The sequence below is a fragment of the Chanodichthys erythropterus genome, chromosome 1 (genome assembly GCF_024489055.1).
Source record: "Chanodichthys erythropterus isolate Z2021 chromosome 1, ASM2448905v1, whole genome shotgun sequence".
In the NCBI taxonomy this organism is placed as follows: domain Eukaryota; kingdom Metazoa; phylum Chordata; class Actinopteri; order Cypriniformes; family Xenocyprididae; genus Chanodichthys; species Chanodichthys erythropterus.
The window spans coordinates 29,470,513-29,484,622 of NC_090221.1; the positions used below are offsets into that span (position 1 = coordinate 29,470,513).

General features: G+C 37.0%; 1 protein-coding gene across 5 annotated transcripts in view; it reads left to right on the plus strand.

Moving 5' to 3' along the window:
* Nucleotides 1–8,625: 8,625 nt before the first annotated feature.
* Nucleotides 8,626–14,110, plus strand: part of kdm3b (lysine (K)-specific demethylase 3B) — a 30,788-nt gene continuing 25,303 nt past the window's right edge. For all 5 annotated transcript variants that reach the window (XM_067365756.1, XM_067366451.1, XM_067366886.1 and 2 more), the window contains exons 1-6: nt 8,626–9,024; nt 10,586–10,753; nt 11,359–11,472; nt 11,591–11,696; nt 11,904–12,028; nt 12,154–12,222. In XM_067365756.1, coding sequence (XP_067221857.1) covers nt 8,863–9,024; nt 10,586–10,753; nt 11,359–11,472; nt 11,591–11,696; nt 11,904–12,028; nt 12,154–12,222 — 744 coding nt within the window. In that variant the 5' untranslated portion in view covers nt 8,626–8,862. The remainder of the gene's footprint in view (nt 9,025–10,585; nt 10,754–11,358; nt 11,473–11,590; nt 11,697–11,903; nt 12,029–12,153; nt 12,223–14,110) is intronic.

Genomic DNA, 14,110 nt, shown 5'->3' on the forward strand with positions numbered 1-14,110 from the left:
GCATTTTTTGTATTAGCATTTTATAATCATTTTCCTTAATGACATTAACATAATTACAAGTAATAAATGTCCTCAAACAGGAGCATACCCATGTTCCCAGATTTATATTATGAACATGTGAAAAAGGGTCCTATATTCCCCAGTTTAATGGTCTGTTAACACACATTAAGTAAACTTTTTAAAAGGTCAGAACTCATTTTCCCACAGCCCTATCAACTCTATTAACTTCTAACCCTAACATAAGGAAGCTATAGTCTTTTGTGATTCCATTACTCCAAGCATTTGTTCAATTTCCTCAATCTAGGCTTACTATGTTGAGAGCCATACAGTGCTGGGGAACAGAACACCCTTTTGACCCTTTTGAGTTCTCACAATAACCCATATTAAGCAAATACAGGCCTTGGGAATATATTTTCTCAGCTTCTCACATAAAAAAAAAAAAAAATAAACCTGTGAAATTTACAGTAAAAAAAAAAAAAAAAAGCAACTGTGGTTGTCTGCACATTACCGTAAACACAAAAACACGGTAGCAACATTTTATATTTAACGGGGCTGAACTTAAATTTGTTAAACATCTATATTTCATTAACTTATATAATGTTAATATTCCATCTAATGTAATAAAACCTGTTTTGTACCTGTATATTATACTAATAAAATACTGAATATATAGAAGGTGTACACAGTGTCATACACACAAATACAAAACACCACCATGCTATCAAACATGACACTAAAGTAAACCAACAAACATCATTTAAACAACATAAGATGTAACATAAACCCTTAATATACATAATTAATTACAAAAACGAACAAGAAACTATTATATAAACAAAATACCATTAAATGTTAATAGTCACACAGTGACGCAGACAATTGTAGGAATGACAGTTTACGTTTTGTCACTGTATTATAAGATTGCTTCCAAAATCTGTTCATTTAACAGTATTTTCCCATAAAATTACATAAAATGTCTGTTAAATATATCACAGGTTTTCACCGTATGGTAAAAGAACTTGCCGTTACCAATTAACAGGTTTTTACTATAGCATTTTTACAGTGTTTTACTGTTAATATTACAAACATTTTTTATAGGAATGTGCTATTTACACAGAAAACATGGGACCCTTTTCATGTGCTCATTATGTGTCATATAAATCTGGGGAACATAGGAATGACCCTCTCAAACATTATGCTAGATAACATGAATCTGTTTTCTGCACAAATTTGTGGGGTTTATAGTGCTGCTGTCATTACAGCAGAAAGGGAACAAACTTTTCTGTTATGCAGCTGATTATATAATTTCTGTCAAGACCACTCATCAAATATGATTGATAATTGCATAGAGTTTGTATTGGCGGTATGGTTCTGTTCTGGGCAAGAACTCCCTCTGCATCCATTTAGCCTGGATAAGAGCAGGGAGAGCAGCAATAACCCCCCTAGGGTGAACAGAACAGAACATATGCAGATATAATTAATGTCAATAATTTAACATGTACACATATTTCAAGAATTAGTCTGATTCAGGGGAATCCTGACTGAAGAAAAGAGGAGCTGGGGATGGAGGAGGGTAATTAGCTCCTGAGAAATGCAAGAGCTGCTGATAATACTGAGGAGCTTATATATAGATGCTGTGCGTTGTATGCCTATTAGGTAGACGTGAGCCACCTTGAAGTCAGCTGCTGCAAGCTTGATTGACGTGACCTGCCAGAACTGATGCTAACGCTGGATTTGTAGGCCTAATGAATAATTAAATTAGAGAATAATGCCAAATAGGAGCTTAGATAGCAAGAACTTTTGGGCCAAATGTGGCAGATAACTGGTACATCTGGCCTAGATATGGCATGGCTACATATACAGGTGCTGGTCATATAATTAGAATATCATCAAAAAATTGATTTATTTCACTAATTCCATTCAAAAAGTGAAACTTGTATAATATTCATTCATTACACAGAGACTGATATATTTCAAATGTTTATTTCTTTTAATTTTGATGATTATAACTGACAACTAAGGAAAATCCCAAATTCAGTATCTCAGAAAATTAGAATATTGTGAAAAGGTTCAATATTGAAGACACTTGGTGCCACACTCTAAACACCTGCAAAGGCCTTTAAATGGTCTCTCAGTCTAGTTCTGTAGGCTACACAATCATGGGGAAGACTGCTGACTTGACAGTTGTCCAAAAGACGACCACTGACACCTTGCACAAGGAGGGCAAGACACAAAAGGTCATTGCAAAAGAGGCTGGCTGTTCACAGAGCTCTGTGTCCAAGCACATTAATAGAGAGGCGAAGGGAAGGAAAAGATGTGGTAGAAAAAAACAAGCAATAGGGATAACCGCACCCTGGAGAGGATTGTGAAACAAAACCCATTCAAAAATGTGGGGGAGATTAACAAAGAGTGGACTGGAGCTGGAGTCAGTGCTTCAAGAACCACTACGCACAGACGCATGCAAGACATGGGTTTCAGCTGTTGCATTCCTTGTGTCAAGCCACTCTTGAACAACAGACAGCGTCAGAAGCGTCTCACCTGGGCTAAAGACAAAAAGGACTGGATTGCTGCTGAGTGGTCCAAAGTTATGTTCTCTGATGAAAGTAAATTTTGCATTTCCTTTGGAAATCAGGGTCCCAGAGTCTGGAGGAAGAGGAGAGGCACACAATCCACGTTGCTTGAGGTCCAGTGTAAAGTTTCCACAGTCAGTGATGGTTTGGGGTGCCATGTCATCTGCTAGTGTTGGTCTACTGTGTTTTCTGAGGTCCAAGGTCAACGCAGTCGTATACCAGGAAGTTTTAGAGCACTTCATGCTTCCTGCTGCTGACCAACTTTATGGAGATGCAGATTTCATTTTCCAACAGGACTTGGCACCTGCACACAGTGCCAAAGCTACCAGTACCTGGTTTAAGGACCATGGTATCCCTGTTCTTAATTGGCCAGCAAACTCGCCTGACCTTAACCCCATAGAAAGTCTATGGATTATTGTGAAGAAGAAGATGCGATATGCCAGACCCAACAATGCAGAAGAGCTGAAGGCCACTATCAGAGCAACCTAGGCTCTCATAACACGTGAGCAGTGTCACAGACTGATCGACTCCATGCCACGCCGCATTGCTGCAGTAATTCAGGCAAAAGGAGCCACAAATAAGTATTGAGTGCCGTACATGCTCATACTTTTCATGTTCATACTTTTCAGTTGGCCAAGATTTCTAAACATCCTTTCTTTGTATTGGTCTTAAGTAATATTCTAATTTTCTGAGATACTGAATTTGGGATTTTCCTTAGTTGTCAGTTATAATCATCAAAATTAAAAGAAATAAATGTTTGAAATATATCAGTCTGTGTGTAATGAATGAATATAATATACAAGTTTCACTTTTTGAATGGAATTAATAAATCAACTTTTTCATGATATTCTACTTATATGACCAGCATCTGTATGTTTTGGTATAGCTACGTCTTTATGTGCTGTATAGGCAGGAATCTATGGAGCCATAATTTGGGATGGGAGGAAAAAAAAATCGCAAAGAAATTTGCTTTCCCTCGCAAAGGTATGATCGTTCCCTTGCTGTGAACTCGGACAAACACCTCCTCTTTAATGTCCCACTGGCTGGCAGTAGTGTTTCAGTTAGTAAAATACGTTAATAATGCACACAAATAATGCGCGGCTCATTTAGTTTGAACTTGTTGGACTCAAAGAAATGCAGTAAGTGCTAAACTCAATCAGTTCAGTAAAGTTGGCAAAAGATTCGAGCTTCCCGGATCAACTCGTGAGCTAAACATTGTTAAAACACAAATGCAGCTAGTGTGACCTAGACAATGAGCTACAACAACCCAATTTTCCTCAAATATGCTTTATAATAAATTGGTCTCTATGAGCAGGCGGCGGAGACCGGACCGTCTGAAAAGTGCAAAACCCAAAACCCTTTTGCTCATTTTATATTATGAAAAATTCTCAATAACTTCACTGTAACACACTACTGTCACCAAATTCAGTACATATATCACTGCTCTCCTGATGGTAATAGGAACTACAACACTTAGTTTAGCAAGTACTCAAAGGCCTTCTTTACACATGATTTTGGTACACAGCTTACATACTTACAGCAGCTTTTGCATAATTGCTTTCTGAATTTGATGGCATTACAATTTATTTAATATTTTTACTAATAACAGTGAAGTTATTGATGTTGTTTCATAATAATTACTCATAAAGGTTATGCATTTAAAAAAAAAAAAATCAAACGAAGTGTTCCAGTACAACCAGCAGGAGAGCAGTGATGTATGAATTTGGTGACAGTACAGTGTTACAGTGAAGTTATTGAGTATTTTTCATAATATAAAATGAGCAAAAGGGTTTTGCACTTTTCAGACGGTCCCTTCAGACTTGTCTCCGCCGCCTGCTCATAGAGACCAATTTATTATAAAGCACATTTGAGGAAAATTGGGTTGTTGTAGCTCGTTGTCTAGGTCACACTAGCTGCATTTGTGTTTTAACAACGTTTAGCTCACGAGTTATTGATCCGGGAAGCTCGAATCTGTGAATATATTGCCAACTTTACTGAACTCCTTGAGTTTAGCACTGACTGCATTTCTTTATATTTGAGTCCAACAAGTTCAAACTAAATGAGCCGCGCATTATTTGTGTGCATTATCAACGTATGGAGTTGACCGAAACACTACTGCCAGCCAGCGGGACATTAAAGGTGAAGTGTTTGTCCGAGCTCACAGCAAGGGAACGATCATATCTTTGCGAGGGAACGCAAAAGACTTTGAAAAAAAAAAAAAAAAAAAAATCCTCCCATCCCAATTTTTTTTTCCACCACCACGTCCCTTTAGGGGCTCCGTAGGTGAATCTAAAATTTGGTATTTATTATCGTTTATTAACATTTAATTATTTTGGAAATAATAATGTTGTATTATCCTGTTTACCGCTGTCTTGCATGAGAGCCATGCATCTTTTGAACTTCAAGCCAAGCGAAGCTGAACTGATTGTTTTGAAATGTCACCATCTAGTGGAGAAAACACATTTTACATCGTCACAGTTACACGAACCTTTGAATTAAACTAGATTTAGGAGCTTTAGAGAGAGGCTAATTATAAAAATAATTTTTATAATTGGAATATAATTAGACAATTATCAAAATATTAAAGGGGTAGTTAACCCAAACATCAAAAAGATTGTCGGGTTACCTTAACTCATCATTCAAGAAAAAAAACGGATGTCAAAATTGTTTATTTATGACTTTATTCAGATTTCCAGAGATTTGCCTGCCATAGATAAGATGCTCCTGTCAGGTCTCAGCAGTCATCTGTATCCCAAACATATCTCAAAAATCCTAGTGGTTATAGTACCAAGAGACTGAAATCTTCTTCCTAACCATGATGGAGGCCCCTCATAAACAGTGCCTATTGAGAATGGTCTCTTGCGGCCCCTGCTGGCAAAAGAAACACTGAATTCTCACAGTTCCATGATTTTCAAAGATCAAATCCTGCTGGGATGCTTTATCAGCCAACACCAGGGATCATTCCCTGTGGGACGCCCTCTCTCATTCTCCCCCGTCTATCTTCTCATCCCACCTGTTCATGAATTCCAGGAATCATCATCATCATCTCAAGAGAAGACAGATGGCATGCTATGTGTGGTGAGTCTCAGATCACCAACAATAGAGGACCCTTCTGTTTTTGACACATTAATATGTGAGGATATTTTACATTAAGTCAATAAAGTGAAAAGTGTGTGTGAAAAGCCATTCTATTTTTACATGACTTTTACAGGCAGTATAGTGGATTGTTTTTACCAGAAAAAACACAAAGTTTCTCCTGACAAAATATCTCCAGCAGTGCTCTAGAACAGGGGTTCCCAAACACATTCCTGGAGCGTCCCCAACACTGCATGTCCATGTCTCCTTAATCAAGCACACCTAATTCAGATCATCAGCTCATTAGTCGAGACTCCAAGACCTGAAACGGGTGTCAGACAAAGGAGACATGCAAAATGTGCAGTGCTGGGGAGGCTCCAGGAATGTGTTTGGGAATCCCCGCTCTAGAATGTACTTAGTAAATATGAGCAAAGGCGGCTGTGAAAATAAATCTGCATTGTTTATCCTTTTGATCTTTCATTCAAAAAATTCACAAAATTCTAACCTTTCATTTAAGGAAAATAATTGAAATTGGGGGAAAAGCTCATTATGAAATAAATGTTTTTCAACTTCACGTTGGCCACAATTATTGGCATCCAATTATTGCAACGTCCTTTTCCCAAGATAACAGCTCTGAGTCTTCTTCTATAATGCCTGATGAGTTTGGAGAACACCTGAGAAGAGATCAGAGACCATTCCTCCATACAGAATCTCTCCAGATCCTTCAGATTCCTGCTCCATGTTGGTGCTTCTTCTCTTCAGTTCACTCCACTCATTTTCTTTAGGGTTCAGGTCAGGGGACTGGGATGGTCATGGCAGAAGCTTCATTTTGTGCTCAGTGACACATTTTTGTGCTGGTTTTGATGTTTGTTTTGGATCATTGTCCTAACGGATGATCTAACCACAGCCCATTATAAGATTTCTAGCAGAAGCGGTCAGGTTTTGATTTTTTTATCTGTTAGTGTTTGATAGAATCCATGATGCCATGTATCTGAACAAGATGTCCAGGACCTCCAGCAGAAAAATAGTTCCACAGTATTAAAGATCCAGCAGTATATTTGACCGTGGGCATGTGGCACTTTTTATCCATGTGTGCACCAAACCCATCTGGTGGGTTTGCTGCCAAAAAGCTCTTTTTTTAGTTTCATCTGACCATAGAAGCCGGTCCCGTTTGAAGTTCCAGTCTTGTCTGACAACTGAATATGCTGGAGTTTGTTTCTGGATGAGAGCAGATGATTTTTCTTGAAACATCCATCTTGTGGGGATGTAAGTGCTGTTTGATCATTTTTTTTAGGCTTTCTGAGATTCAAGACTCAACTAATCTCTGCAGTTCTCCAGCTGTGATCCTTGGAGAGTCTTTGGCCAAACTCTTTTCCTCTTTGTGCTTTAAGACAATTTAGACACACGTCCTCTTCCAGGCAGATTTGTAACATCTTTAGTTGATTGGAATTATTGTCCTGATGGTGGAAATGGGGATTTTCAATGCTTTAGTTATTTTCTTACAGCCACTTTCTAATTTGTGAAGCTCAACAATCTTTTGTTGCACATCAGAACTATATTCTTTGGTTTTACTCATTGTGATGAATGATTACGGGAATTTGGCTGTTGTGTTTACACATATTTGTACTCCTGTGGAACAGGAAATCATGGCTGGACAATTTCATGTTCATGATGGCCCTGTTGTGCTAAAAAAATAAATATGAATAGGAATATACTTCAGAGATATTTTACTCATAAGAATTTCTTGGAATAAATTTCACATTATGTTTCCCCCACTTTCAATTGTTTTACTTCAATGAAAGGTTATAATTTTGTGAATTTTTTGAATGAAAGATCAAAAGAATAAACAGTGCAGATTTATTTTCACAGCCGCCTTTGCTCATAATTATTAAGAGTGCCAATATTAGTGGAGGGCACTGTATTTAGTTCAGTTTATATATGTGTGTGTGTATATATATATATATATATATATATATATATATATATATATATAAAACGATGTTAATGATGAATATTAATTAATGATGTTTTTATGAAAAGTGTTTTTCTTCTTTCTATCATGTACATTTAAAAGTCAATCCAAAATGAAAGGGGAAAATGCAATAAAAAAGATCAATATCTACATATATAATATATACATAATATATATAATATATACATATATATTGAATAATATCTTTATCATTTACAGGATAACACTGATGAATAATTAGATATTAATAATTAGACATTTGTTAGAAATTCTAACATGTTTAACTTCAAGGTATTTCCTGATGCTGTGCCATGACACACTCTTAAAAATAAAGGTTATTTTTTGGCATTCATTTGTTCCAAAAAGAACCTTTAACATCCATGGAACCTTTTCATTCCACAAAAGGATTCTTTATGGTTTGTAGTGCAAAAATGTTATTAAAATGTTGTTTACACCAAGAAAAAAAATGGTTCTTTTAAGACTCTGAAAGGTTCTTCAGGGAACCAGAATTGATGGGATTGTTGCAAAAACACCCTTTTGAAAATGTTATTTTAAGAGTGTAGGTCTCTGGTGAGGTTTAAGCTGTTTTGATTATATGGAGGATCCAATACTTAAGGAGTTCACAAAGGAGAGGCCATTAAAAAGTTAGGGATTTTGAAGGTTGTATGTAGGCTATCATTAGTAGAGGATTTGGCTCGGATATGTTTAATATGCCACTGGGAATAGTCTTAATCATTAAAACATATTTACACAAAATAAAATTGGGGGAAGTCTGTAGCTGTTAATTATTGTTAGTAGGTTTAAAACGCGGACGCTTCATCTCGTTGCTGCGCGACTCCAAATAAGCGCAGATAAATCTCGCGAGAGTTTGGCGTGACCCTCCCATACAGACCTCCAGAGAGTGCGTTCACTGTGTATGGCGCGTACAGTGTCCAGCAGGGGGCGCTGCTCTATTTCTCCGGTAGCCAGTGAAGCGCAGTCCCGCAGCAGTACGAGGGGTGCGTTTGATTACTGCACAGCTAAATGGCGGATGAGGACAAGGGGCTGTAGCTCGAACAATAACACCTTACCTTCCAAGTTAAGCGCGTTCTCAATCGTCTCAGCTTAACGGTGCAAATCCTGCGCGCATAAGCTGCAGTCATTCATATATGTGGCTATAATAATTGACTGATTTAGCTCAGGCACGATTGATCTCGGATTTTAGCGGAGCTCGGAGGAAGTCGCTTTCTTCATGGTGGTTGTAATATGGGGGACTCGCTCGGTTTGATCGGGAAGCGGCTGCTGCTGCTGCTCAATGACGAGAGCTCCGCGGCTGCAGCGGCGGGCGGTGGGATGGAGCAGGCGGCCTGGCTCCGCGGCACCGTGCGGGCGGTCAGTGTGATCGGGCTGGCCAGCCCGGGGGTGGAGGTGAGACCGACACAACAACAACAACACACCGTCAAAACATCAAACAAAACCAGCCCGTGCGAATAAACACTGGTGCATTCGTCAGTTTCAAAGTGTAACACAATAAGACATGACTCTAGGTTGCATCTTATTCTGAATTGAGGGAGAAATATGCAGAGAGAAATTAAATGTGTTTTGGAGTGCTAGTTAGCTAAGTAGCTAGCTGCAGATATGGGCTGGCTTAAATCCTAGTGAGCCGACTGTATTTTTGGGAGTCATTGATGCTGTCTTGTTAGGCAGTTTACTAGTTTTTTTTACACCGCAGTAGATTCAGTAAAGGCCCGTTGTGATTAAAATACATTCAGCACGATAAATTCATACATCAGATCGATTAAACATACTCGTTATGACTACAAAGGGAATGACCATTGTTTATGTCATATTGCCTTTGAAGTTGTATTCATTTTTTTAATGATGGAGAATGAGAGCTTTTATAAATGGTTTAATTCTATTTAGATTAAATGGATACATACTTAGGAAATATAATTTATTCAATATTCATAAAGGCAAACTTTATTTAAAATATGATTTTCTGTCAGTCTTTGGTCGTGGATTAAATTACATTAGATTCAATTTAATGGCCAGATTGTGGAGTACAAGTACAGAACCAATGAAATACATGGTAGACAATATATGCAGATTTAATATTTTTTTGTGCATTGGTTTGATTTAATCCTGTTCATTTCTACCATCTGTTAGTGATCTGTTCTTTACTGGAATCAATCCAGAAGACTATTTGATGCTTCTTTTTGGCCCTTCAAATGTCTCAAACTAAATACTATTTTAAATGACATATTATTTTAACTGAATTATAAAATGGAATGATTCATTTTTGAGAGAAAGCTACTTGATAAGTGTGTTTCACTCACCGTATTTTAATAATATAGGGTTAGTTCACCCATAAATGAAAATTCTGTCATTAATTGCTCACCCTCGCATCGTTCTACATCCATATGACCTTCGTTCATCTTCGGAACACAAATTAAGATCTTTTTAATGAAATCAGAGAGCTTTCTGTTCCTCCATTGACAACTACCAATTTCTACCGCGTTCACGCAACAACATCTGCGTCATGGTGCTCTGGTGAACACAAGTTGGAGATTAAAATTTTGTAAATAAAGTGGTAAATTATGTGTTTTTGCTCAAACAACGCACGAGTCGCTTCATAAAATAGAGGTTAAACCACTGGAGTCACATGGATTACTTTTATGATGTCTTTAGTGAAAGTATTAGTCGCGTAGCTGTCTATGGAGGGACAGAAAGCTCTCAAATTTCATTAAAAAGATCTTAATTTGCGTTTCGAAGATGAACGAAAGTCTTACAGGTTTGGAACGAAATGAGGGTGAATAATTAATGACAGAATTTTCATTTTTTGTGTGAACTAACCCTTTAACAGTGCTGAAGGGGTACCTGAGCCCTATGATGGAGTTGTTGTGGTAAATAAGACAAAAAAGGTTGGGTAGAGTGCAGCATTTTACTTTTGGTGTTCTGCAAAGATGCCAACCTTCCATCTTCATTGTAGGTGTTTGTGGAATTTGAAGAAAGCCGTTGGCGGCAGCGCTCATGGGTGCAGGTGTACGGGGACGAGGTGCGTGCGGTTCTCATGGAGAGTGCCATCGTCTGGGCCAGCTGCAGCGACCCTTCCCTCTCCGCTGCTCTAGGAGCGGCTGCAACTCAATGGCCAGCATTGGTGAGTACAGATGCACACTGGGATTCCACTCTTTCCATCCTGGTATTTTTTTCCATCATTTGCCACTTGTGATCTGATCATCCAAGACCGATCTTAGTCATCGCTAGTCTTTTTCTTTCCTATTTGTGACTTAAATCTGAGTTAAACAGCTTCACAAACAAGAAAAAATGTAGGACGGGACTTGATTTTTTTCTATGGGGAATTAATTGGATGGTTGTGGTTTGCAATTGGTGGATCTGATGTGAGTGACAGGTTGACAGGGTTGTTATTTTGATTAAAGATTAATTAAAAAAAAAACATAACGACATGCACCGATAAATAATTTATAAAAAACGCTGCATATTTCCAAAAATAAGAATTGTGAATTTTTATTTCATGGTGACTTAAATACAAGTCGAGAGCAGCAGATGTATTACACCATCTCCATATTGTCAGTCATTAATTTTTTTTTTTGTTGTAGTTATAGTTTGATTAGAAAAATTTTTGGGCAATTGTTTAGATTAGAACTCTTGTAAGAGTGAATGAATAAAGAGTTTTAATAACTCGTTTGTGCATGCGATACTGGTTTCCCGAACCCACATGTTGTCTTTTGTCTCAATCTTCAGGTGTTCAAACCGCTGGTTGATCGTGTGGGTTTGGGATCTCTGGTTCCTGTCGAGTTCTTTGGACCAAGAACTTTGGCATTTCTCCCTAATGGGAATACACTGCACACTTTTGAGGTTGGTGACCATCTTAAGATCTGCATTCTGATCACTTTATATATTTACTAATGCAGAACTTTTGCATTGTAAAAGTTCAAATTGAAATAGATGAAACAGATGATCTTTCTTTCTTCAGACTGAAAAAGATTTTAGACACTCTCTGCTACAAGAGCAGCCGGCACTTCAAGCTGCCATCAGCAGCTGGCACAGAGACTCTGAGCTTCAGGAGATCCTGCGGAAAGGTCAGTGTCATCAAACTATAAATAAACTCCAACTCTATAAACGTGCCTGAGTAAACTTACCTGTGCAAAGCCTGAAATGAAGTCATGCAATATATAAAGGGATAGTTCACCCTAAAATGAAAATTCTGATGACAAAATTTTAATTTTTGGGTAAGCTACCACTTTAAGCTGATAATATAAGCTTTACTTCTTTTATGTTTTGTGCAGGATCTTACACTATTCAGGGTCGGCGAGTACAGGTGTACCAGCCGGAGTTTGAGGAGCCCTGGGCCCTGGGACTGGTATCTCAGCATGATCCTGTTTCTCACATTATGGAGATTACCATGGACCAGGTCTGTGTGAACGTCAGTACTCTGTCCGTTTAGAAACTAATGGTGTTACCATTGACTGATTCATGTGGTACAGTAGATGGAAGCTGATTTAGGCTTGATGTGTCAATCATGGTTTATCATTGCAGGGTGAGGAGACACAAGTGGTCGACCCTCGAGTTATCCATGTGATGCTTGCTGTGGAACAATTAGATGAGGTATGTTAGGTTTCTGTCTCTGCTACTGTTTATTAGAGCATAGATTGTGTCCTGTTTCAAAGGAATTATTTTTGATTTAAATTGGAGTGTTATTTTTATTTGCACCAAGGAGGAATTTATTAAATGTTAAATTTGATTTACAAAAAATGATTTAAAATATTAGCAGTAATAGTTGGAAATTATACCACTAACACTTTGTTTAGGAGTCTTTTTGAGAACATATTGCATTCAGTTTGGTCATGGTCATTAAATAATGTTCAAAAGTTTGGCGTCAGTAAGAGCAAAATTGTTAAGAAGCGACAATAAGACATTTATAATGCTACAAAAGATTTCTATTTCAAATAAATGCTGTTCTTTTGAACTATTATTCATCAGAGAATACTGAAACAAAAGTATCACACTTTCCACAAAAATATTAAGCAGCACAACTTTTTTCAACATTGTAATAATAATAATTGATATTATAATTAATAATAATAATTGCTTCTTGAGCAGCAATTCATCATATTACAGAAGAATTAATGAAGACTGGAGTAATGATTCTGAAAATTCAGCTTTGATCACAGGAATAAATTACATTTTAAAATATATTAAAAATAAAGGTAGCCGTGGTTGAGCATATGAGCTTCTTTCAAACATTAAAAATATCTTACTGACATCAAACTTTTGAACAGTTATATATATATATATATATATATATATATATATATATATATATATATATATATATATATATATATATATATATATTTTTTTTTTTTTTTTTTTTTTTTAAGTGTGAAAATATAGCAAAAGTAACACAGAAATTCAAAAAACAATAGACTTGTGACAAGCCCCCTGAAATAATCAGGCCTTAATTTTAAGCTTTCATTTAGTGAGTGAATTATTATTATTATTATTATTTTTTATTTTTTTTTGCTAGACAAAGAGCAGGAGAAATACCAAGCGAGTGTCTCAGAGCCAGCAAAAGCTATGAAAAGAGTGACCGTTTATCTCAGAGTTAGTAGATTACTTACTGTAGCCAAAGCACAATGAAGTCCGTTAGCCTTTTCCAAGGCCCATATTTACAAAATATAGACTTCTGGGAATCCATAATCTGGTCTCATGAGATCAAGTCAATCATTTTGGATCTTACAGTAATGTAGAGGAGGAGTACAGTGAGAAGTGCCTGGTTCCCACAGTAAAGTTCAGCGGTAGTAAAGCTCTGATATAGGGATGTATGAGTGCTGAAGGTGTGAGGGAGTTGTGCTTTATCAATGCTCTCATGAATTCCCACACCACTTTAAACAGAAAATGATACACTCTCCTCATTTCCTTCCATGTTGGGCATTTTTCCACATGACAATGACAATATGCATTCTTCCAAAGTTAAAAGCCTTCTGTGGACACACATTGCACTCAATCTTAACACTCTTAAGTGCATGTGGGGGATTCTGTAGAGAAGAGTTGAGCAACACTCACTCCCCATTGATCAGGGCATTTAAGAAGCTCAAAATCCAGGAGTTAAACAGGACAGATGTGACAATTTGTCAAGACAAGTACACTGTGTGCCAAGAAGGGTCAGAGCAGTATACTTAAAATTATGGAGAAACATACTAAGTACTAGAATATTATCCATTTTTTTTTTTTTTTTTTTTTTTTTGAGGTGGTGTGTACTCATTTCTGCAGTCCTTCATTTAAAACAAAATTGGCTAATTTACTTATGTCATTAATATCTGTAAAATATGTTTCTCTGTTTTTATTAAATGCATGTTTCATACATTTCATTTTTGCCATCTTTCCATGAATTGTATTAGTGATCATTAAGAAAATAAATTTTTTGTATTTGTTCAGAGGGGGTGTACACATTTATGCTATTTATGCTGTGCACTGTGGATGCTGTTAGATA